An 18,301-nucleotide genomic window follows, 5' to 3' on the forward strand; every position below is an offset into this window, starting at 1 on the left:
TGCCCCCCAGGCTCCTCCTCTTCCTTAGGGAAAATACCTGCACAATTTCATGTGAAACAGCAATACAACCAGCCAAAAAGACGTTTCCCAGCCTCCCCTCTGAGAAGAGCTGGAAAGGCTGGTGAATCAAGTTCAGGGCTGCGCAGCCAGCAACGCCACTCAGATTCTCTGTCAGGGCAGCCTGATGAGGACATCAGTGTTGCAGGCACGCGGTCCAGACGCTGCAGCCTGCCCGTAGGCCCTGAAAACCCTGGACACGGGGACCAGGAGTGGTCATCCTGCAGCTACTGTTATACTTCCTGAAAGTTCCTCAAAGTCTCCATTTCTTTGGGTTTCCAGTTCCAGGTGTAAGAAGGAATTACCTGTTTAGCAGAGCCCTGGTCTTGTGCCTGAACTCTGGCTGCAGGAGAGGGTGGAAAACTGATACCTGGCATTTTGTTTTGAGTGTGAAAGGCTTGCTTTGCCTCCGACCAAGACTCATAACATTGGACACTGTTCAAATAAGGGAAGTCACTCAATGCTACCTAGGCAGGTAGCTATTATACTGTATCTAAGAAGTCTTTTGTACCCTGGACCCAAAGAAATCTCTCATTCTCTGGATCCAACAACTAAAAAACACAAAAAAAGAGAGGACTTCCAAGACAACAGCTTGCCGCAGGCCTGGAGAACAGGCGGTCCAGGCGGAACAGCGGAGTAGCCACAGCACAGAGGGAAAAACAAAGGGATGTGACAGATTTCTGGAGAATTCGAGCATTTGGAAAACAACGTTAAGAGGCATTTGACGTATCTGCCCAAGCATTTGGAGAAAAATTTATGGCAATAAATAAATAAATAAATAACCAACACAATGATTAACTCCAAGAAACAGAAAATGATGGACAAAAAAGGAAATGTAACCATAGTAGAGTGTATGGCTCAGAGTTAAACAATATTTACTCAATTGTGATAATATGAATACTAGGTATTAAGTTAATCAAAACTGTACTATAATTAATTACACTGAGACATTGAATGAGGAGTCAGAGTGGCATAAATGAGTTAAATCTTCACTTATGATAATTAGAAGTCAAAAGATGATATCTGAAACTGACATCAAGAAGTGGCAATACAAATATATTATTTACTAACATTCAGGTTACCAGAAGAAGCACCTTTTTTGTTGAAAGCGGGGTTTTCTGGGGGTTAAACTAGGAGGCAGAAAAGGACTGATGGGATGGTATAGAACAATGGGAAACATTTTTGATTGTGTGACTTTTAGTTCCACTTGACTCATTAAGCTATGTACTTCTTATGTTGATAAAACAAAATGATTTTGAAGTTTTTAATAATGCTCCTACCATTAAAAACCTCATACTAATTTGGAGATACAGAAGAAAAAGTAGGTATATGGAAGAATGTAAAGCATTTCTTTTTAGACGTCTTCCATGTCCCTCCCTCTCCCCCTCCTGGCCCACTGGCGCCAAGGGGCCGGTTGCGTAAAGGGGAGCACGGGCCTCCGTATGGGCAGGCCTGGGGGTGACGTCCAGCTGTGCAAACGCTCAGCTCCAAGACCTCTCTGTGCCCCCACAGGGCCTCAGCGTCTTCATGGAGAAATGAAAAACTCAAATGTCCATTGTATTCATGAAAGGACACGTCAAACACCTAAAATATGGAAGACTCGAAGACTGAGTTCTCCCTCTCTCAGAATTTCTCATCTCCTGTAAGCCTCTCTTTGAAGTCCCCCTCTGTGTCTCCGTGTTTGCAGATTGGAGAAAGCGAAGAAAAGCTGCCCCCCGCTTTGCCACCTTCTCTCCATCTCCTCGTGCCTGTTTTGGGATATTCATCTTCCACAGACGAAGCATCCTGAGTCCTTGCCAGGCACTTTGTCAAAGCACATTTCCACTTCTCTTGAAAAAGGAAATTGGTTTTCATTCACGTTGGCCTTATACCTCCGCTGATTTTAGAGTAAAATAAAATTAGTATCCAATTAGTAGTCATGGCTCCCGCATATAGGAGTAGATAGAAATTTCTGTTTACAATCTCTTGTCTATAACAGTAGAATTACACATTTAGCTGATATCTGAATATAACTTTTAAAATAAATATAAAACAAAACAAACAAAGAAAAAGCCATCTATAAAGTGACTGGCTAAGGACCTGAAAGAGGGCTGTGATAACCGGGCAGGTGGGGTAACAGTGGTCAGCCTGAATCAGGAGGCCCCGGTACAGTTTCAGAGCACTCACCTTCTCCGCCTGGCCCTGGCTGGTTGCTCCGCTCAGGGACAAGCTGCTCTCCACTTGCCCCCCCACGCTGGGCCCTTTCACTCCTGGAATGCTGGTTGAACCAGCAGGACTCCTGCCCCTCCCAGTAGTTAGTGGGCAATCTGTCAGGGCCTTCAGAAGAAAAGGAAGCTGGTGACTTGAGGTCCAAGAGGAAGCTATCTTGTAGGGTTTGCTTGGTGGCCTTCTTGCATTTCCCCTTCTGATGCTCCGGGATCCTGTCACCATCTCCTGGCCTGGTCTGGCTACTCTCTAGCTTCCTGGTTAGCTGGAGGAGCTGATCCACGTCTTTGGTGAGTTCTAGCAGAGTGCCCTCAGAGAGGCTTTGGGCAGCGCCCTCGGAGCCATAGCTAGGCACCTTTTCCAACAGCAGGTGCTCAGAGCAGTGGAGAGCTTCCATGCCCTCCCTGTACACGGACCCAGGCAGCTGGGAGTGGCTGCAGGAAGCCATGGACAGGCAGAAGTAGGAGTAATCCACCGCGATGTACGTCAGCATGAAGTTGATGGTGACTATGGGAGCCAGGACATTCACCTGACCCACAAGGACAAAGGCCATGGTCACCACGCTGGTCAGGCAGATGGCAGCTACGGGTGTTTTATTTGGCCCTTTCTGCAAAAACAGAAATAACATGCATGCAGGACTATGAAATTTCAGAAGAAAATCACATTATGTGATAAAAACACAACTCAAAAGGGTTCAGCCACTTCTTCCAAGTGATTCTTGGTATGTTAATAGCTGTTCATGATACAGTAATATCCAAACCATGGAATTATTGCGGGATCAGAGCTGACTGCATATAAAATGCGTGACATGGCCCTGACTCACAGCAGGCTCCTGACACACTGTGGGTATTAGTTGTATCAGTAGTTATTCACATGGGGCATCAGCCTAGAACTTGGACGTCCCAAGTAGTTCTCCTTTGGTCTTTCATCGGTTTTAACACCGCTTTGGAAACAAAAAAGATCGAAGGTTGATTCTTTCCAGACCATTGTGAGAATATTACCCTAGGGGAGTGGCAGACCCTAGAAGACAGAGCAAAATCTTTGGTGGCTGCGGTGGGGAAATTCCGATACTAAACACACACAGGCACATGCTTATACACACATGCACATACATCTGTTATGAATGGAGGTGAGTATGTGACCTTTGGGACAGGAGTGGAAAATATGTCCTTATAATCTCTCAATCCACAGAAGATAGGCAGTGGAGAAACTGACACAGTTCTTGGGCCAAAAACAATAGTCACCTCTCAGTCCTCATCGTCCTTAACCTAAGAACTGCACGTGACCCAGCTCATTGCTCCCTGGTTTTTGAAAGACTTCCTTCACGTCTCATCTCTTGATTTGCCCCCCTCCTCAGGGACTGCTCCTCTGTCTCTGCCGCTCCCCTACATCTTTGACAGCTGCCCAGGCTCCATCCTCAGACCCCGTTCCTTTGTCCGGCTGCACTCTCTTGCTAAGTAATCTCAACGAGGCTCATGGGCGTACCTACAAGCTTTATGCTCTCAAATCCCAAATTTAAATCTCCAGCCTGAAATGTTTCCTTAAGTCCAGACTTGAGTATTCAGCTGTCTACTCAACTTTTCCAGTTGATGTCTAACAGGATCTCAGACCTACAACGTGCCCCACATCAGATTGCTGCACCCCCCCGTCTCCTGCTCTTCCAATCTACTCCTTCCACAGTCCTTCGACTCAGAAAAAAGCAATGCATACTTCCAGTTGCTCAGTCAAGGAAAATTCTTGAGGCTTCTTCTGATTTTCGCATTTTCCATTAGCAAATAGTGTTAAGAATTTACTCTCAGGATACACACAGAATCTAACCACCTCCTTTGCTGACAGCACTCTCAAAAGCCAATTCCAGATCTGCCCTGGGGACCTCCCACATATGTTCTCCCAGGTGTTACTGAGGGCTGGAATGGAGCGCAGCCTATGAAGTCCCAGGATGAGGGCTGGAATGGAGCGCAGCCTATGAAGTCCCAGGAGGAAGATGGCAAATCATCATCAGCCCGAGTCTCTGAGGCTCAGAGCCCCTATTGACCTGCAATACCTTCCCTAGAACCTTAGAGTAAAGATCTTTAAAAACAAAGAAGAGTAAAATTACACTTTTTTGAGAATTGCATTTTTTGGTACAGCTACAATCCTTTAGCATATTCCAGTAATAAAACTATTAAGAAGAAAGTAAATCCTCAGAAACCAACAACAACTTAGAAGGAGGGTCCCAGGCATGCCGAAGGAAATGCTAGCAGTCCAGGCGAGACTCTGGTGAGGACGGTTGTAAGCAGACAAATTACTCAGGCATGAACGTCTGTTCACCAACAGACACGGTGAAGAAATGAAAAGGCAAGCCACGGAATGGGAAAAGATATTTTTAAACCAGAGGGGGTAGGCAAAAGTAGGCTTACAGTTGTAATAGAAATAACACAATAATGAGTAAACAATAATACAGGAATAAACTATGTGTTTCACATACTCACAACTGTAAACTATTTTTGCCCACCTCATGCAACTGACAAAGGGTCAGACAAAATATGCCAAAAGAAATCCCCACAAAATCCTTAGAAAAAGATAAACAACCCACTAAAAAGAAGAGCAAAAGAATGCCTATGAAACATAATAAAGACGCCCAATCTCATTCTATAATTAGGACAATGCAAATTAAAACCATAGTGAGAAACAATGATGCTTATCCACTGCTGAGAGAACTAATAAGACCACTTTGGAGAAAGGGTTGATGTTCTCTAGTGAGAGGAGATACGCAGACCTTGCAGTTCAGCAGTTGCCCTGAGCAGGTGGTCTGGAGGAGCCCTACCCGTGCGCTGCCTGTGCGCACAGGAAAGCTCGCTGCGCTGCCTGCCACGGGCCTGGCCTGGACGGAGCGGCCCCAGTGTCCCTCGGCAGCACAGCGCATGAATAAATCGCAACAAATGAGGAACGCCATGGAGGGATTAGTCTCGTGAACATGACATTGAGAGAAGCACGCCACACTTACATAAAGTTAAAAAACAGACAAAATCAAATCATTTTGTTCAGAGATGTATATGGAGCAAACGAGGAGCTGGCAAACTGTGACCCCTGGGGCCAACCTGGCTGCCGTCTGCCTATACGTACCCAAGACCTCAGGGCGGTTTTATCTTTTTAAACAGCTGGGGGGGGGATTGAAAGAAGAGCAATATTTTTGTGGCACATGAAATTCACATTCCAACCTGCGAACCACACGATCGCGGTTCGATTCCCAGTCAGGGCACATGCCTGGGTTGCAGGCCAGTTCCCAGCAGGGGCCAGTTCCCAGCAGGGGATGCATGAGAAGCAACCATACATTGATGTTTCTCTCCCTCTCTCCTTCCCTTCCCCTCTAAAGATAAATAAATAAAATATTTTTAAAAAATTCACATTCCAGTGTCCCCGAAATAAAGTTCCATAGGAACACAGACACACTTGTTCCATGGGTGTTCTCTGTGCCAACTTTTGAGCTACAATGATGGAGTCCAGTTGGGACAGAGGCCGTAGGGCCTGGAAAATCTAAAATATTTACAATTTGGCCCTTTTCAGAAAAACTTTGTCAACTCCTGAGGAAATGATCAGGAAAGTAAAGAGTATCACCGAAGCCAGGACAGTAGCTCCCACAGCCAGAGGGCCAGGGCTCGAACCAGGGAGGCGTGCGGAGGGTGCGACCCCCAGGGGAGGTGGCAAAGGGGTTCACTTCGTAGTTAGTTTTTAAACTGTTCTTATGGGTTTTGTAACTTTTTCTGCAGAGTGAATGGATCTCAAAAGATTTTTAAAGTTTCTTCTCTTTCCTGTAAAAAAACTGCTAATAAAATTTAATCATATGTAAAGAAGATTTGAAGAAAAGGTTTTAAAGTTAAAAAGCAACTAACAAGTTAGAGAAAATAGTTGTAACACATATCACAAAAATCGAGGTCTTCTGGCTCAAGTTGGAGAGTGGTACAGGCCGGGAGGAAGCAGGAACTCATATATTGCTGAACTACAACATGGTAGAAGTACAAAATGATACAAATCCCACGGAAGGTGTTTCGGCAATATCTATTAAAATTAAAAATGCATTCACCCTTTCACCTAGCAAACCCACTCATGAAAACGTATCCTGTAGATACATCGGCACATACACAAAACCATACACGCACACGCACACACAGATTGTCCTCTGTAGCTCTGTTTACTGGAGGCAGCACACGCATCGACTCACAGAGAAGGGAACTGGGTAAATGAGCCATGGTGTGTCCGCATGATAAAAAAGCATGAGAAACTTCTCTCGACATCCATGTGAAAAGATAGACTTCCAAGCTGCATTAAATGAATAAAAGCAAAGTATGTGGCAAATATGTAAATCTCAGTCTTTGTGTAAAATTACAGGAGAGAAGGATTCATTAAAAGCAGCTATGGCCCTAGCTTGTGTAGCTCAGTGGATTGAGCGCAGGCCTGCGAACCACACGATCGCGGTTCTATTCCCAGTCAGGGCATATGCCTGGGTTGCAGGCCAGTTCCCAGCAGGGGACACACGAGAGGCAACCATACATTGATATTTCTCTCCCTCTCTCCTCCCCTTCCCCTCTAAAGATAAATAAATAAAAATTAAAAAAATAAAATAAATTTTAAAAAAAGCAGCTATGAATAGGGCATGGGTGCAGTCAGGGAAAGAAATAAAAAGATTCATGATAGGAGTAAAAATTCCCAGTGTATACCTTTTACGTCACTTTTACTTTAAAACCCTGTGCATGTATTACCTAATAAAAATGAATGATATTAAAATAAAAGGCAGAGACGGCACGGAAGGCAGAGGTGACAGTCATTACTTCTCTGCAGCCTATGCTGACCGATGATGGGCAACGAGTGGAGGAAGGTACAGGGGAGAACAAAGGATGGCTTGCAGCCACGTGGCCCTAGCCCAGAGGGAGGCTCGGTGGCCCAGGGCTTGGGGAGGGCCTTCATGGTGCTCTAATGAGGCACAGACCAACTGTGGCCTGCAGACCACATTACTGGAGAGTGGGGTTCTCTTTCTTTCTCTCTTATCGTCCCCTCCGTTTCAGGAATGTCTCATTTGATCGTTCTGTGGCTCAGCCAAGCTCTACTTGATCAGTGACGGTTTGGACCATGATGATTAATAGAGAGCCCAGAGGCCAGAGGTGTGGGAAGTCATCATAAAGTAACCCCAAGAGAAGGTGACCTCCCAGAGAGAGTTGGAGTCACAAGGACCAGCACCCCTCCTCCCTACGGACCCTGAATTTACTGTTACTAAAGGAGGGGTTTCTCCCTTTCCCTTCACGTGGGGCCCAAGATGTTTCTGTGACAACCAGCTGGCCCAGTTCTGGGGCCCTGGGTGGCTGTGAGGCTGGCAGGAGCTTTGTCCGACTGGCCCCAGCCAAAGGCAGCCAGAGGATGGGAGTCACAGAAACGATTTCTGCACTCTTGTCTCCCCCGCCCCTGGAAGATTTGACCAGTGGCTCTCATCAGAAAGCCTTAAGCAATTTGTCAACAATCAGCAAAATGGACATTTGTCAAAAAACAGGTTACTTACCCCTTGCCCCAGACAGGCCAGCACAGGGACCACTTTCTCTTGGGCAATGCACTGCAGGATCCGGGGGGCCCCGTACAGGCCTCCCATGCAGGAGGCCAGGGATGAGATGTACAAGCCCAAAAGGAACAGGAAGCCCACCAGGGACACCTATAAGGAAGCAGTTCCATTACCCAGGGCCAGACCCCTCTTCTGTCCCTTTTTGCCTGCCTTGGTACCCACCCAGCTGCATCCCATCTAATCCTAAATCCTCCAGATTCAACCTTTTGGACACATACCAGCCCCACCCCCTTCATCCGCACTGCCCCCATCTCAGTTTGGGTCACCCCCACACCTTGTCTGGACTCCACAGAGGTTCTCACATCCAGTGCACTCATCCCAAGGGCCCGTGAAAACCGATTCTGGGTATGACCCCGAGTTTCTGATGCAGTAGGTCTGGGGTAGGGCCCAGGAATTTGCATTTCCAACAAGTTCCAGGCACTGCTGCCGCTGAGGGTCTGGAGACTACACTTTGAGGAACACTGGCCAACAGCAAGGCTTACTGGCCCCCCACCTCTACGCAGTGCCCACACTGAGTCATCCCCAAGCCTCGGCCACAGGGACCCCTCTAAACTCAGAACTGATCATTAAGGCCCAGCCTCCAAAAATGTCAATGGCTCCCACTGCCCTGACATATCAGTCCTTCCCTGGTCTGTGACCTCCCAAGCCCTCTACCCTCAACACTCAGAGTCTGTCCGCACCATTTCCCTGCCTGCTGGAACTTTCTGCCCACACCTTTAATCTACTGATTGTTAAACTCCCAGGTGTGCTTCAAGACTCATCACAAACCTCTGCTTTTCCACGAGGCCATCCCTAACCCCTCACAGCAGTGGTTGCCCTCGGGGCCCTACAGCCCCTCAACAGGAGATCGAGGGCACCTAGGACACGGTCTCCTCACTGGCTTCATCTCTCATTCATCTTCATGTACTTGGTGCCAACACGGAACAATAAATGCTGGATGAATGAGTGAATGAATGAGACCCACGACTCATATGGCCCCCAGGGCACCAACAGATAGAGTGAGAGAGAGCACAGTTGTGCTGCTTGGTGCTGACCTGGGCCCACAGGAAAGTCCGTTTTCTTAATTATTGTAGATGCCCTTCTCCATTCTACTTTACCTTAGGCACAGTCACCAGAACTACTTATTCCAAGTGCTCATTTGCTCAACGATCAAGACGGGTTAGATTGAATTTTCAGTTTTGCCCCTCACCCCTTCTCCTTGAAGACTCACCCAATCCCATACCTTTAACTTTCTTGCTTACCAAGGAAGCGCCACATCAATGACATTGAACTACACAGAACACCAGCCCCTGGTCAGACCTCTTTCCTGGTTCATAAATTATCACCAGAAACCTGTATCCACCGTGATTCTTGATGGGAAATACTTTTTTGAAGAATACGTATGCAGGACATTGGAGGTTCACAGAGCCATCAGGAGGCTGGAAGACCAGGCTTGGGACAGGGCACGGCCCACACCTGGAGGTGCACCCAGGCCCCTGAACAAGAGCGGTTTGACCAGGATGCTAGCAGCCCTCGGGTGCCCCGTGGAAGAATTCCCACCACTCCTTTATATTTGCTTCATTCGTTACAACCGAAGCATCGATGGGCTGAGCTCAGGTTGCACGCCCTACCAGGGCCACGGGAGGACAGGCAAGAGAGGGTCTAGTCATTTGGGCTTCTGTAATATTAAACAGGCTTCACTCCTCTAAGACCACACATAAGTGGAATAACCTCCAAATGGACGTGAGGACAGAGGTTCGCTGAACATGACGAAGGCCAACTACGGAGCCTACCTCGTCCCCTGTTCAGCGTGGGTTGCTTTTCCCTGAACGCACTACCTCACCTCCAATGAGTCTTCCCTGTGTCTTCAGTGTCACAGGTTTCTTGTGTCTGTCCCACTCCTAAACCTTCACTTACCATTTTATTACTAGAAGAGATCCATGTCATCACCTTCTTTTTGTGTGTGCTGATGGCCTTTGTTATTTTCTACCCTGGTAGAGTTTATTTCAACCCTATGGGGTAGACAGTCATGCTCCTGGCTCCTCCTGCCCACGTACCACAAGCTATGCAGGGGCAGATGGGTGTCCCACACATGTGGCCCTCCCCTGCTGCACCCGACAGAGTCTGGCAAACGGGGCCCAGCAGGGGGCTGCTGAATTCATGGAGCCCCCCAACTTCACTGTGATCCGTGCCCTGGGTGTCTTACAAAAGTGTTAAGTGAACGGGTCCCACCACCAATCCTCGATCTATCCCGAGATGCGATTGTGCATCTGTAAGCTTTGTTTCTGTCTTTGCTCCCGGTTGCATCCTATGCTGACTGATTTTAAAAATACGCAGATTATGTGATAAACTGTCATCAAGTGCACTTTAAGAACAGAACTCAGGAGCTCTCCACTCTGGCTATCCATAAGAATCACCGCAGAGATTCTGCTTCAGTCCCTGGGGAGCGGGGCACAGACATCACCGGCTTTTCGAAAGCACTGCCGGGGCTCTAGTGTGCGGCCAGGGCGAGGGCCACTGGGCACAGGGCGCTGTGCTCTCCTGCATTCTCCCCTCGCAGCCTCCAGACCAGTCGGGCATGTTATCTCCCCACAGAAATTTCACTGCTTCTTACCCCCAAAGTTACACCTATTTGTGTTTAAAATGTTTTTTTCCCTACATAAAGCCTGTTCATTTACTCAGAATGGAAGTGAAACTGCCCTTCTATTCCGGTGTCCTTCGGGTGCTGGGACTGACCTCAGGAACTTGAGAAGTCTCTGGCACCTGGAGGCCACGGTGCAGTGACAAAGCCGCAGCGGCCTTCCCACAAACAGTCCCTGGGATCCCTGCAGAGCCCCTGGTCTGAGGCCAGGTGGGGGGTTGTCTAGGCACAGTGACTTGTTTATGTCTGGTTTGTCAGGTGTGTTTACAATGGTCTGGTCACTTGCCGATCTTTTACATAAAACTACTACTCAGTCAGTTTTCTGAAAAATAAATGACATGTTGGTCCTCATGTCTGAATAAGTTATAAAAAATTACTTTTCATCTCTTTCCCACAGAACGCTGTCTCTTCCTTTCTGTCATGCATCCCTCCATGGAGGGGACACTGGGTGCGGACAGGTTATACACCTGTACAGGGCGAGGCTCAGAGCAAGCCTTCATAAGTACGCTCATAAACCACACAGGTTTGCTTCCGGCCCTTGCAGAACTTAATCACGTTCTCTAATCACATGGGACTGAAGATTTGCTAACTGCCAGTGGAGGTGGAAATGGGACTATTCAAGAGATGATCTCTCTTAAGAAAAAAGCTACCCTTCTGTCCTAAACTTGTTTCAACCACCACAAAAAACATCTCTCTCTTCCCAAACTATTATCTGGGGTGTGAACTACCCTAATTTCTTTCTACAGGGGCTACTGGAGAAAATCATTAATTCCCTCTCTCTGCTCTCGGTCCCTTGTCCCCGCCCTCATTTGAGCTGTAGTCAGTAAAAGATCCCCCCAATCCATTGGCCACCCCCCCACCCTCGAAGGATTGAACTTGAAGTCATTTGCAAGGTGCTCTCCTGACTCATCTAATTCCTGTGGCCCCTTGACATTATCAAGGGAAGCCCTTACAACCTCAAATGTATTAACACGGCAACGTCTCAATAGCTGCCTAGTCTCCTTCCGCATCACACTTCCGTAGACCCGAGTTTTCTAGTACTGTCCTCACTAAACAAACTGACCGACATCTCAACCTGCCGTCACATTTCCCTCTCAGTTGATAGCCATTTTTGGTAAGGAAGCAACCTTGACTTCTTTCCTTCTTTCCTCAGAGACAGCGCTGCGTCCATGGTGGGGCGGCGAGGACAGCAGGCCAGGTTGGGTGGCGGACGCTGCAGAGCTGGCTGGACTCACTCACCAGCCGCCAGCCCTGCCCTACCGTCTTCCCAGGCACGACCATGAATGTGGGACACCACACGGTGACAACCAAGAACGATCAGAGTTTACTCTGTGGGGTGCCTCGTTTTTAACAGATATGTTCGGGGGTGCTTTTATTACTCAGTCTGCTCTTACCTCACTCGTGAGCAAGCCCCAGGGCTCCTAAAGGAAATGGTCTTCCTGATGTATTAAAAAAAACAGATTTTTTCCTGGGCTGTGGACACATTTATCCTGAAACAATCATTTAATATATTTAACTTTACCTGCTCTTTACCCAATTCCTTTTTGTGTAACTGAATAATACTGGGATTGACTTTTTAGCTTTTTTCTATTCAGCTAAATATGGTGGGTTCACACACACAAAAACACGCCCCCTCCCAATGTGTCCCATCTGTAAGGGTATCTCCCATCAGGGGTGTGTAAGGGAGTCAAAATTTAATAGGCACCTACCCTTCACCGGGTGATGTGCTTTATACAGAGATTGCCTCGGAGCCACCACCCACGAGGTACTCGAGATTCTTTGGAAAGCACAATGTTACCGAGACTGTCACCTGAGAGCCAGGATGAAGTTCCAGTGGGACAGGGACGTAAGGCTAAAAGGAAAATTAGAAAAACTGTGCACCAGGAAGCCAAATAATAAGAAGCACATCAGAGAAGCTGCAGGAAATCCAGAAAGATACAGATGAACTGAGCAGCTGCGGGCCAGGGGAAAGGAGCCCGGCGCAGCCTGCAGCCACTGAAAGTCACTGTTCGGGCAGAATGCACCCAGAGAAAGAAAAGCGCATAGAGGAGTTTGTGAGACCCAGTGCCAGGGGCCTGGCCTGTGCCGGAGGTGAGACCCTCCGGACCAGACTGAAGAGGCCTGGCTTCCTCTGGACTCAGGAGAGCTCCGACATGAACAGGCTCCCAACTGAGGCCACAGCTAGGATGTGAAGCCGAGATGAACCGATCATTAAAACCACCTGGTGGTGGTAGGCAGGTTGTATCAAGTGACCATGTAAGACTGGGCATTTATACCTTCCCGCCTCTGTACACCGCTCCTTCCCACTGTCTGGGACTGTTAGTAAAGTCGTGTGTGGCCCAGCTTACTGACTGATTGTAGTACCTGCTATCACAGCTGAGTGGAAAGGAGGGACACCGGAGAGTAGGAAAGGGAAAAGCCGAGGTTTGGGGCTTTAAGGGGGAAACCCTGTGTGGTCCTGGGCACACCAGGGTGCTGCTCTTTGGGAGTTGCCTGGTTACTGTTGTACCTGCCCATAGGCTCCTGGGGACCAAGAACAGTACCTTCGCTTTCTTTCTGTGCTTTCCAACTCCACTGCAGGAAGCGGTCTTACATCCTGTCCCAAAACTGCCTCTCTGCTTCTCATCCCCCTGTGTGGGTAACGACACCCCAGGTGTTATTGCCAGGCACGGCTTAGCACGTGCCTCCCACCGGCCAAGTACTTCCCTACCTGTTTCATGGTCCAGGACAGGTGGCATGCCCAACAAGCCCCTCCCCCCATGGGTTTCCACTATTAGCGGTGGAATTTCCACCCACAGACGCCCCCCTTTGCTGTTCATGGAGATGTTCTTACGCTCTTGCTGCTGTGGCCTTCCTTAAATTCAGGCTGCCTGCCTTCTACCCCACACCCATTCTTAGCTTCCCTGCAAAGCAGGGGAAGGAGGGGACAGAGGATTCCCAGCCCAGGGGATAATTAGCCTCATCCCATCTGAGTCTCTGGCTGCTGAAAGGTCCTCTGGGAGGGGATTCACTAGAAAGGGACCAGCCTTGGAGGAGGCAGAGGTAGCTGGCCCCTGGCAAGGCGCAGACAGCAGCAGGCAGTTCCGGGGTCAGAGGACCTGTTGCTCCCCGAGGCCTTTAATTCCTCCAACGCAGCCAAGCTTTCCACTCTGCAGTGAGAGAAAAGGCCACTGGGAGATGAAACTCAAGATGAAAGCAGGCTCGTAAGCAGAGGTAAAGGCCACGGATTCCTCCCCTGAGAGCAAACCTTTGCTGGTTGGGGGTCTAGGACCTCGGGCACTATTAGGTGGGTGTCAGTGTTCTCACTACCAACTGTTGCCCCTTTCAAAACCTGCCTCCAAGGTAAGGTCATGACCTCTGAAAACAAATATTACCTTTACATCAGTGCAGTAAAAAGAAGCCTGTGCTAGTGTGTAAACCAAGCCCAAACGTAGCTCTGAAAAGTAAGCTAGAGTTTCCTGCCCTGGGGTTGCCCCAGCAGTGCCCCACCCACCCCCTACTGAAGACCAGCAAGCCCTTGCCAGGAGAAGAAGATTTCTCCTAAAATATGAGCAGTGATACTCAGGAGTTAACTAAGAACATCTCGATGCCTACTGTATTTCTGTGATAAATGAATGACAGAAATCTCAGGGTCCCTTTTTCCTCCAGGAACTTAAGGGAAGGTAGGAGTTTGGGGGGGGGTTCCCATAAAAGTGTCAGGCATTCTAATTCCCCTGGGTTCCAGAGGTGCCAAGGAGTGTCCTTGACCATCACAGGACTGCTGGCCTGCTCAGGGGGCGGCTGTGGGATGTGAGGAATGTGCTAACCTTCTCAGGGCAGGATGTCCCTCGTGAAACAAAGATGTTACCCCCAAATCTACCTGGCGCACCTGTGTGGAGAGCCTGAGGGGTCAGGATTCTCAGAGGACAAGGGGGCCTCCTACCCTGCCTCCCTGAGGCTCTCGCTGGGCTTCCTCCACCTCCTCCCCCGAACCTGGCCGCCCTCTTGATACCCGCCAGCGTCCTCCTTCTTCCCTGCTTCTGGTGAGCAGTACTCTGTGCTCAGGGTGGCCAGTTGAGGCCACTGGCCAAAATAAAGGGCTGGTTGGGCTGGGGATTTCAGGTAAACAGATTCTGTTTTGTCCTGATATTTTTTTCTCCAGTTAGTCAGCTGGGTGCACATGTCTTCACATGTGTTGTCACCTCTTTCTAGGGTTCCATAAGAAGAGCCTGTACCTTTTCCGTGTTTTTGCCCCCCACCCTTCCGTTCGGGGCCAAGTGTATACGGATTCCCAGGCAGGACTGCAAGGGGCAGGCTGCCATTTGTCAATGGGGATGAACAAATGGCCCAGCACATGGGGCCCTCGGTTACTGCCCACTCACCCACCTTTTCGGCTATCAGGAAGTCATAGCGGAGGGCCTCACGGGTACAGATGGCACCAAGCAGGAAGACAAAGACGATGTACAGAAACCACCTGCAAAACACCAACAGCAGAGCAGAGCTGCCCCCACCTCAGCCAACCCCATACCAACCCACCCCATGTGGCCTTTGGGTCCCCAAAGGGACCTGAGTTGAAGGAAGGAGAAAGGCTGGTTTGTGCTGACTCCCCAGTTCGTCTGGGGGGCACCTTCATACTCTTACTCCTTACATTTTTCTCAGCATAAGGAAAGTATCATTGCTTTGTCTCTTTTTTTGCAGTAAAGTAGAAAAATACACAAAGGGCAGTGGAGGTGGGGGAGGGGGGCACAGCTGGCCTCCTGGTTGCCAGGACTCAGGCCAGAATTGACTGGCAGCCCCCACCCCTTTGGTCCACAAGAAGAACAAGTTGATGACCATTCAGGCCTGTAAGTCCTGCCGTTCCTTGGCTTCCAGAACAGACCGTATCTGGCCTGCATTGGCCTGGCTCTGCACCCAGATGCCCTGTGACCTGGAATAAGTCCTGTGATCCCTGTGGCCTCATTCCCACCCTGGCAGTGAGAAGATGGGCCAGAGGTTCCTCCTAGGACCTCCCAGCTATGACCAAAAATAAGACAGGGTTCTTTCTTTATTTCCTTCCCAACTCCCAGCTCTCTCTCTCTCCCCATTGGCTTCATTTTCATCCCAACATGATTAATTGCCCTGATTAGCATAATACAGACTGGTGCTGTGTGCCTGGCTAAGAGCAAATTCAGCATTTGAGAAATACTGAGGTTAATATTTATAAATATCACAATGAAAATAATGCAGGCACTTCTAGCTTTTCAAGGTATTGTCATGCCTGTGGTCTCATTGCCTTTCACACCCACCCAAAGAAGGCAGAGAAGCCTTTTCTCAGGGCACAACAAGAAAATCAGAAGATTCTAGAAGGTCAGAAATAGACCCAAGGCCTCCCAGCCTGCCCATGTGGGTAGCACAGTGTGAACTAAAACCCAGGACAGCCTGGGGGTGGTGGGGGACGGCTAGTTGGGGGAAGAAGGACCAGTCTTCTGGCCCTTCATAGTAGAAGTTCCTACTACGAGCCTTTACACACAATAACCACAGCCTAAGGGGCCCACATGTTTTCATTGTCCACATTTTACGGAAAAGAAAAAGGAGGCCCAGAGAACTGTGATAAATGGGCCCAAAGTCAGGCAGCCAAGCTGTGGCAGGGCTGAAATGCAAATCTGAATCCGACTGCAAAACCCTTTATCTTTATGCTTCTTCCAAGGGTCCTAGAAACTCAATGGTTAAAAAATCCCCAAGTTCAACATGTGGGTGGGGACGGGGGAGAGGCAGGAGGCTGAGGAGAAAGGAAAGAAAGGATTGGATCTGTGTTAGTGAGGCTTCGCCCTGCATTCCCAGGCAGGGGTATGAAAGGGCACTCATCTGAACCCAGTAGACTTGGATTTTCCAGCCCGTTGAATGATAAAAAGAGGGTTGGAATATGAAATAGATTGGTCAGACTGGGGTACTATCAGAACAAAGGCAGCAATCCCCTCCCTTTTTGGCCTGGAGTTTTCTCTTCCTCCCTCCAGCTGATTGCCAATGAGGGGAACTTACGAGATGCCAACAGCTGCTAGGGAGCCCAGGGGGATGCTGGTGGCGGGCTCCCTGAGGTCACCCCCCATGTTGAAGCCGGCCATGACTCCTGAAAGACATCCATATGGGAGAGGGGTGAGCAGGGAATCCCTTTCTCCTCTTGGTCCCCTCCTGGTTGGTGGGGGGGGGGGGGCTCTTGGAAGGCACCCCCTGGCAAGTCCTCCCATCTGCAGCTCTGTCAACCTTGCTTCTCAATCTCCCCTGGCAACTGGGAGGCATCCACAGGCATGAAAGGGGCTGTTGTGTGTTGGGCAATGCTGAAAAAAGCCCTACCAGCTACGAAATCCTCTTATTGCTCAGTGAAAAGTAATGAGGGCAAGGGAGGCCTCTGGCAGGCTGCACAAAGGTCCGAAGGCCAGTACTGAGCGCTGCCTTTCACCGGTCAAGCAGAGTTCCTTGGCTCGCTGCCGTCTGTCTACACTGGGGTTCTGGTGTCTGCGGGCAAGTCCCACCCAATAGTCAGAGTTAGAGACCACATTCAAACCTCCTGAACTGCCAAAGGGCTCTGAACAAACTCCAAAGAACACCCCTGATGCTACCAACCCTGAGTCACATCATCACTGCTATTCCCAAATTCAAAAGTAGTTATTGACGGTGGAGAGACAGCACAGTGCAGGATGGTGGAGGGGGGATGTCGCTCGCCTCCCTCTGCACACACACACAGAGCAAAGCTACAAGCAAGCTGTTCCAAACACCAAAAGCAGGTCCAGCCCACAAGAGCTCTACCAGCCCTGGCCAGGAAAGCCTCCCAGAGGGTGGGTGTGTCTGCAACGTGGCCTTGGAGCAAGAGTCAGAGAGGCTTCTGGGAAGGAGTGGTCTAACCCCATCATCGTGGATTTGTGAACACTTTCAACCTGACAGGGCCTGTGCTAAGTGCTTGATGTGCCTTTCTTATCTAGTTTACTCTTCACCACAGCCACACCAGAAAGGTAGAAGAATTATTTCCCCCATTTTATAGAAAAGGAAACTAGTGCTCAAGAGGTTAATTAAAATAGCGTAAGGTCACACATTTACGAAGCGGCAGAAGCTGTGATTCAACCCCAGTCTGTCTGACTCCAACCGTTGTGCTCACGACGCCTCTGCAGTTGATACTGATGGAAGCTCAAGAGAAGCGGAGGAAGCGGGGCTGTTTCGGAGGGCACCCCGAGCGCGGGACCCTGCAGCTCTACCGCTAGGGCTTCATCCGAAGTGAACAGTCAAGGATATGAGTCAAAAGTTAGGCAAAAATGTCCATAAATGCTTTTTTTATAATGGCGAAAACAATCTAATATCTAAAAACAGCTGCTTGGTGACGATACATCTTTCGATCAAAAATGTCCATAAATGCTTTTTTTATAATGGCGAAAACAATCTAATATCTAGAAACAGCTGCTTGGTGACGATACATCTAAATCGGTGACGATACATCTTTCGATCAATACCAGGTCTCCCAATATTTTCAGGCATTTGTTGTGACCTGGAAAGATATTTAAAAGCTATTGTTTCATTTTCAGCGGCATTTTAGAAAACCGAACATCTGGTATGATCCCACTATAAAACAGAAACATAAATAGATGCAGAGCAAAAAGGAACTAGAACATGTTTTCAAATGTGGACAAGGTTATTTCTTGGTGATAAGATCTTTTTTCATTTTATTACTTATCTATCTTCTCTCAGCTTTCTACTGTAGTCGTTTTGAAATAAGGAAAAAATAAATTTTAAAGAGCTTTTTGTTCAAAATAGCATGTTAGACACATTTTCTTTCCTCTGGCTCCCCTCCCTCCCAAGGTCCCATTAAAAGGGCAGGAAAGGGGGAA

At 48.7% G+C, this 18,301-nt stretch overlaps 1 protein-coding gene across 5 annotated transcripts in view; it reads right to left on the reverse strand.

The window, feature by feature from the left end:
- SLC12A8 (solute carrier family 12 member 8) overlaps positions 1–18,301 on the reverse strand; it is a 151,195-nt gene that overhangs the window by 23,045 nt on the left and 109,849 nt on the right. For all 5 annotated transcript variants that reach the window (XM_037033681.1, XM_037033685.1, XM_037033680.1 and 2 more), the window contains 4 exons: positions 16,467–16,554; positions 14,835–14,922; positions 7,793–7,939; positions 2,224–2,869 (listed from right to left, as the gene is read on the reverse strand). In XM_037033681.1, the coding sequence (XP_036889576.1) occupies positions 2,224–2,869; positions 7,793–7,939; positions 14,835–14,922; positions 16,467–16,554 (969 nt within the window). The remainder of the gene's footprint in view (positions 1–2,223; positions 2,870–7,792; positions 7,940–14,834; positions 14,923–16,466; positions 16,555–18,301) is intronic.

Source organism: Sturnira hondurensis, unplaced genomic scaffold (genome assembly GCF_014824575.4).
Source record: "Sturnira hondurensis isolate 20B ecotype Veracruz unplaced genomic scaffold, ASM1482457v3 Scaffold0021765, whole genome shotgun sequence".
Taxonomy (NCBI): domain Eukaryota; kingdom Metazoa; phylum Chordata; class Mammalia; order Chiroptera; family Phyllostomidae; genus Sturnira; species Sturnira hondurensis.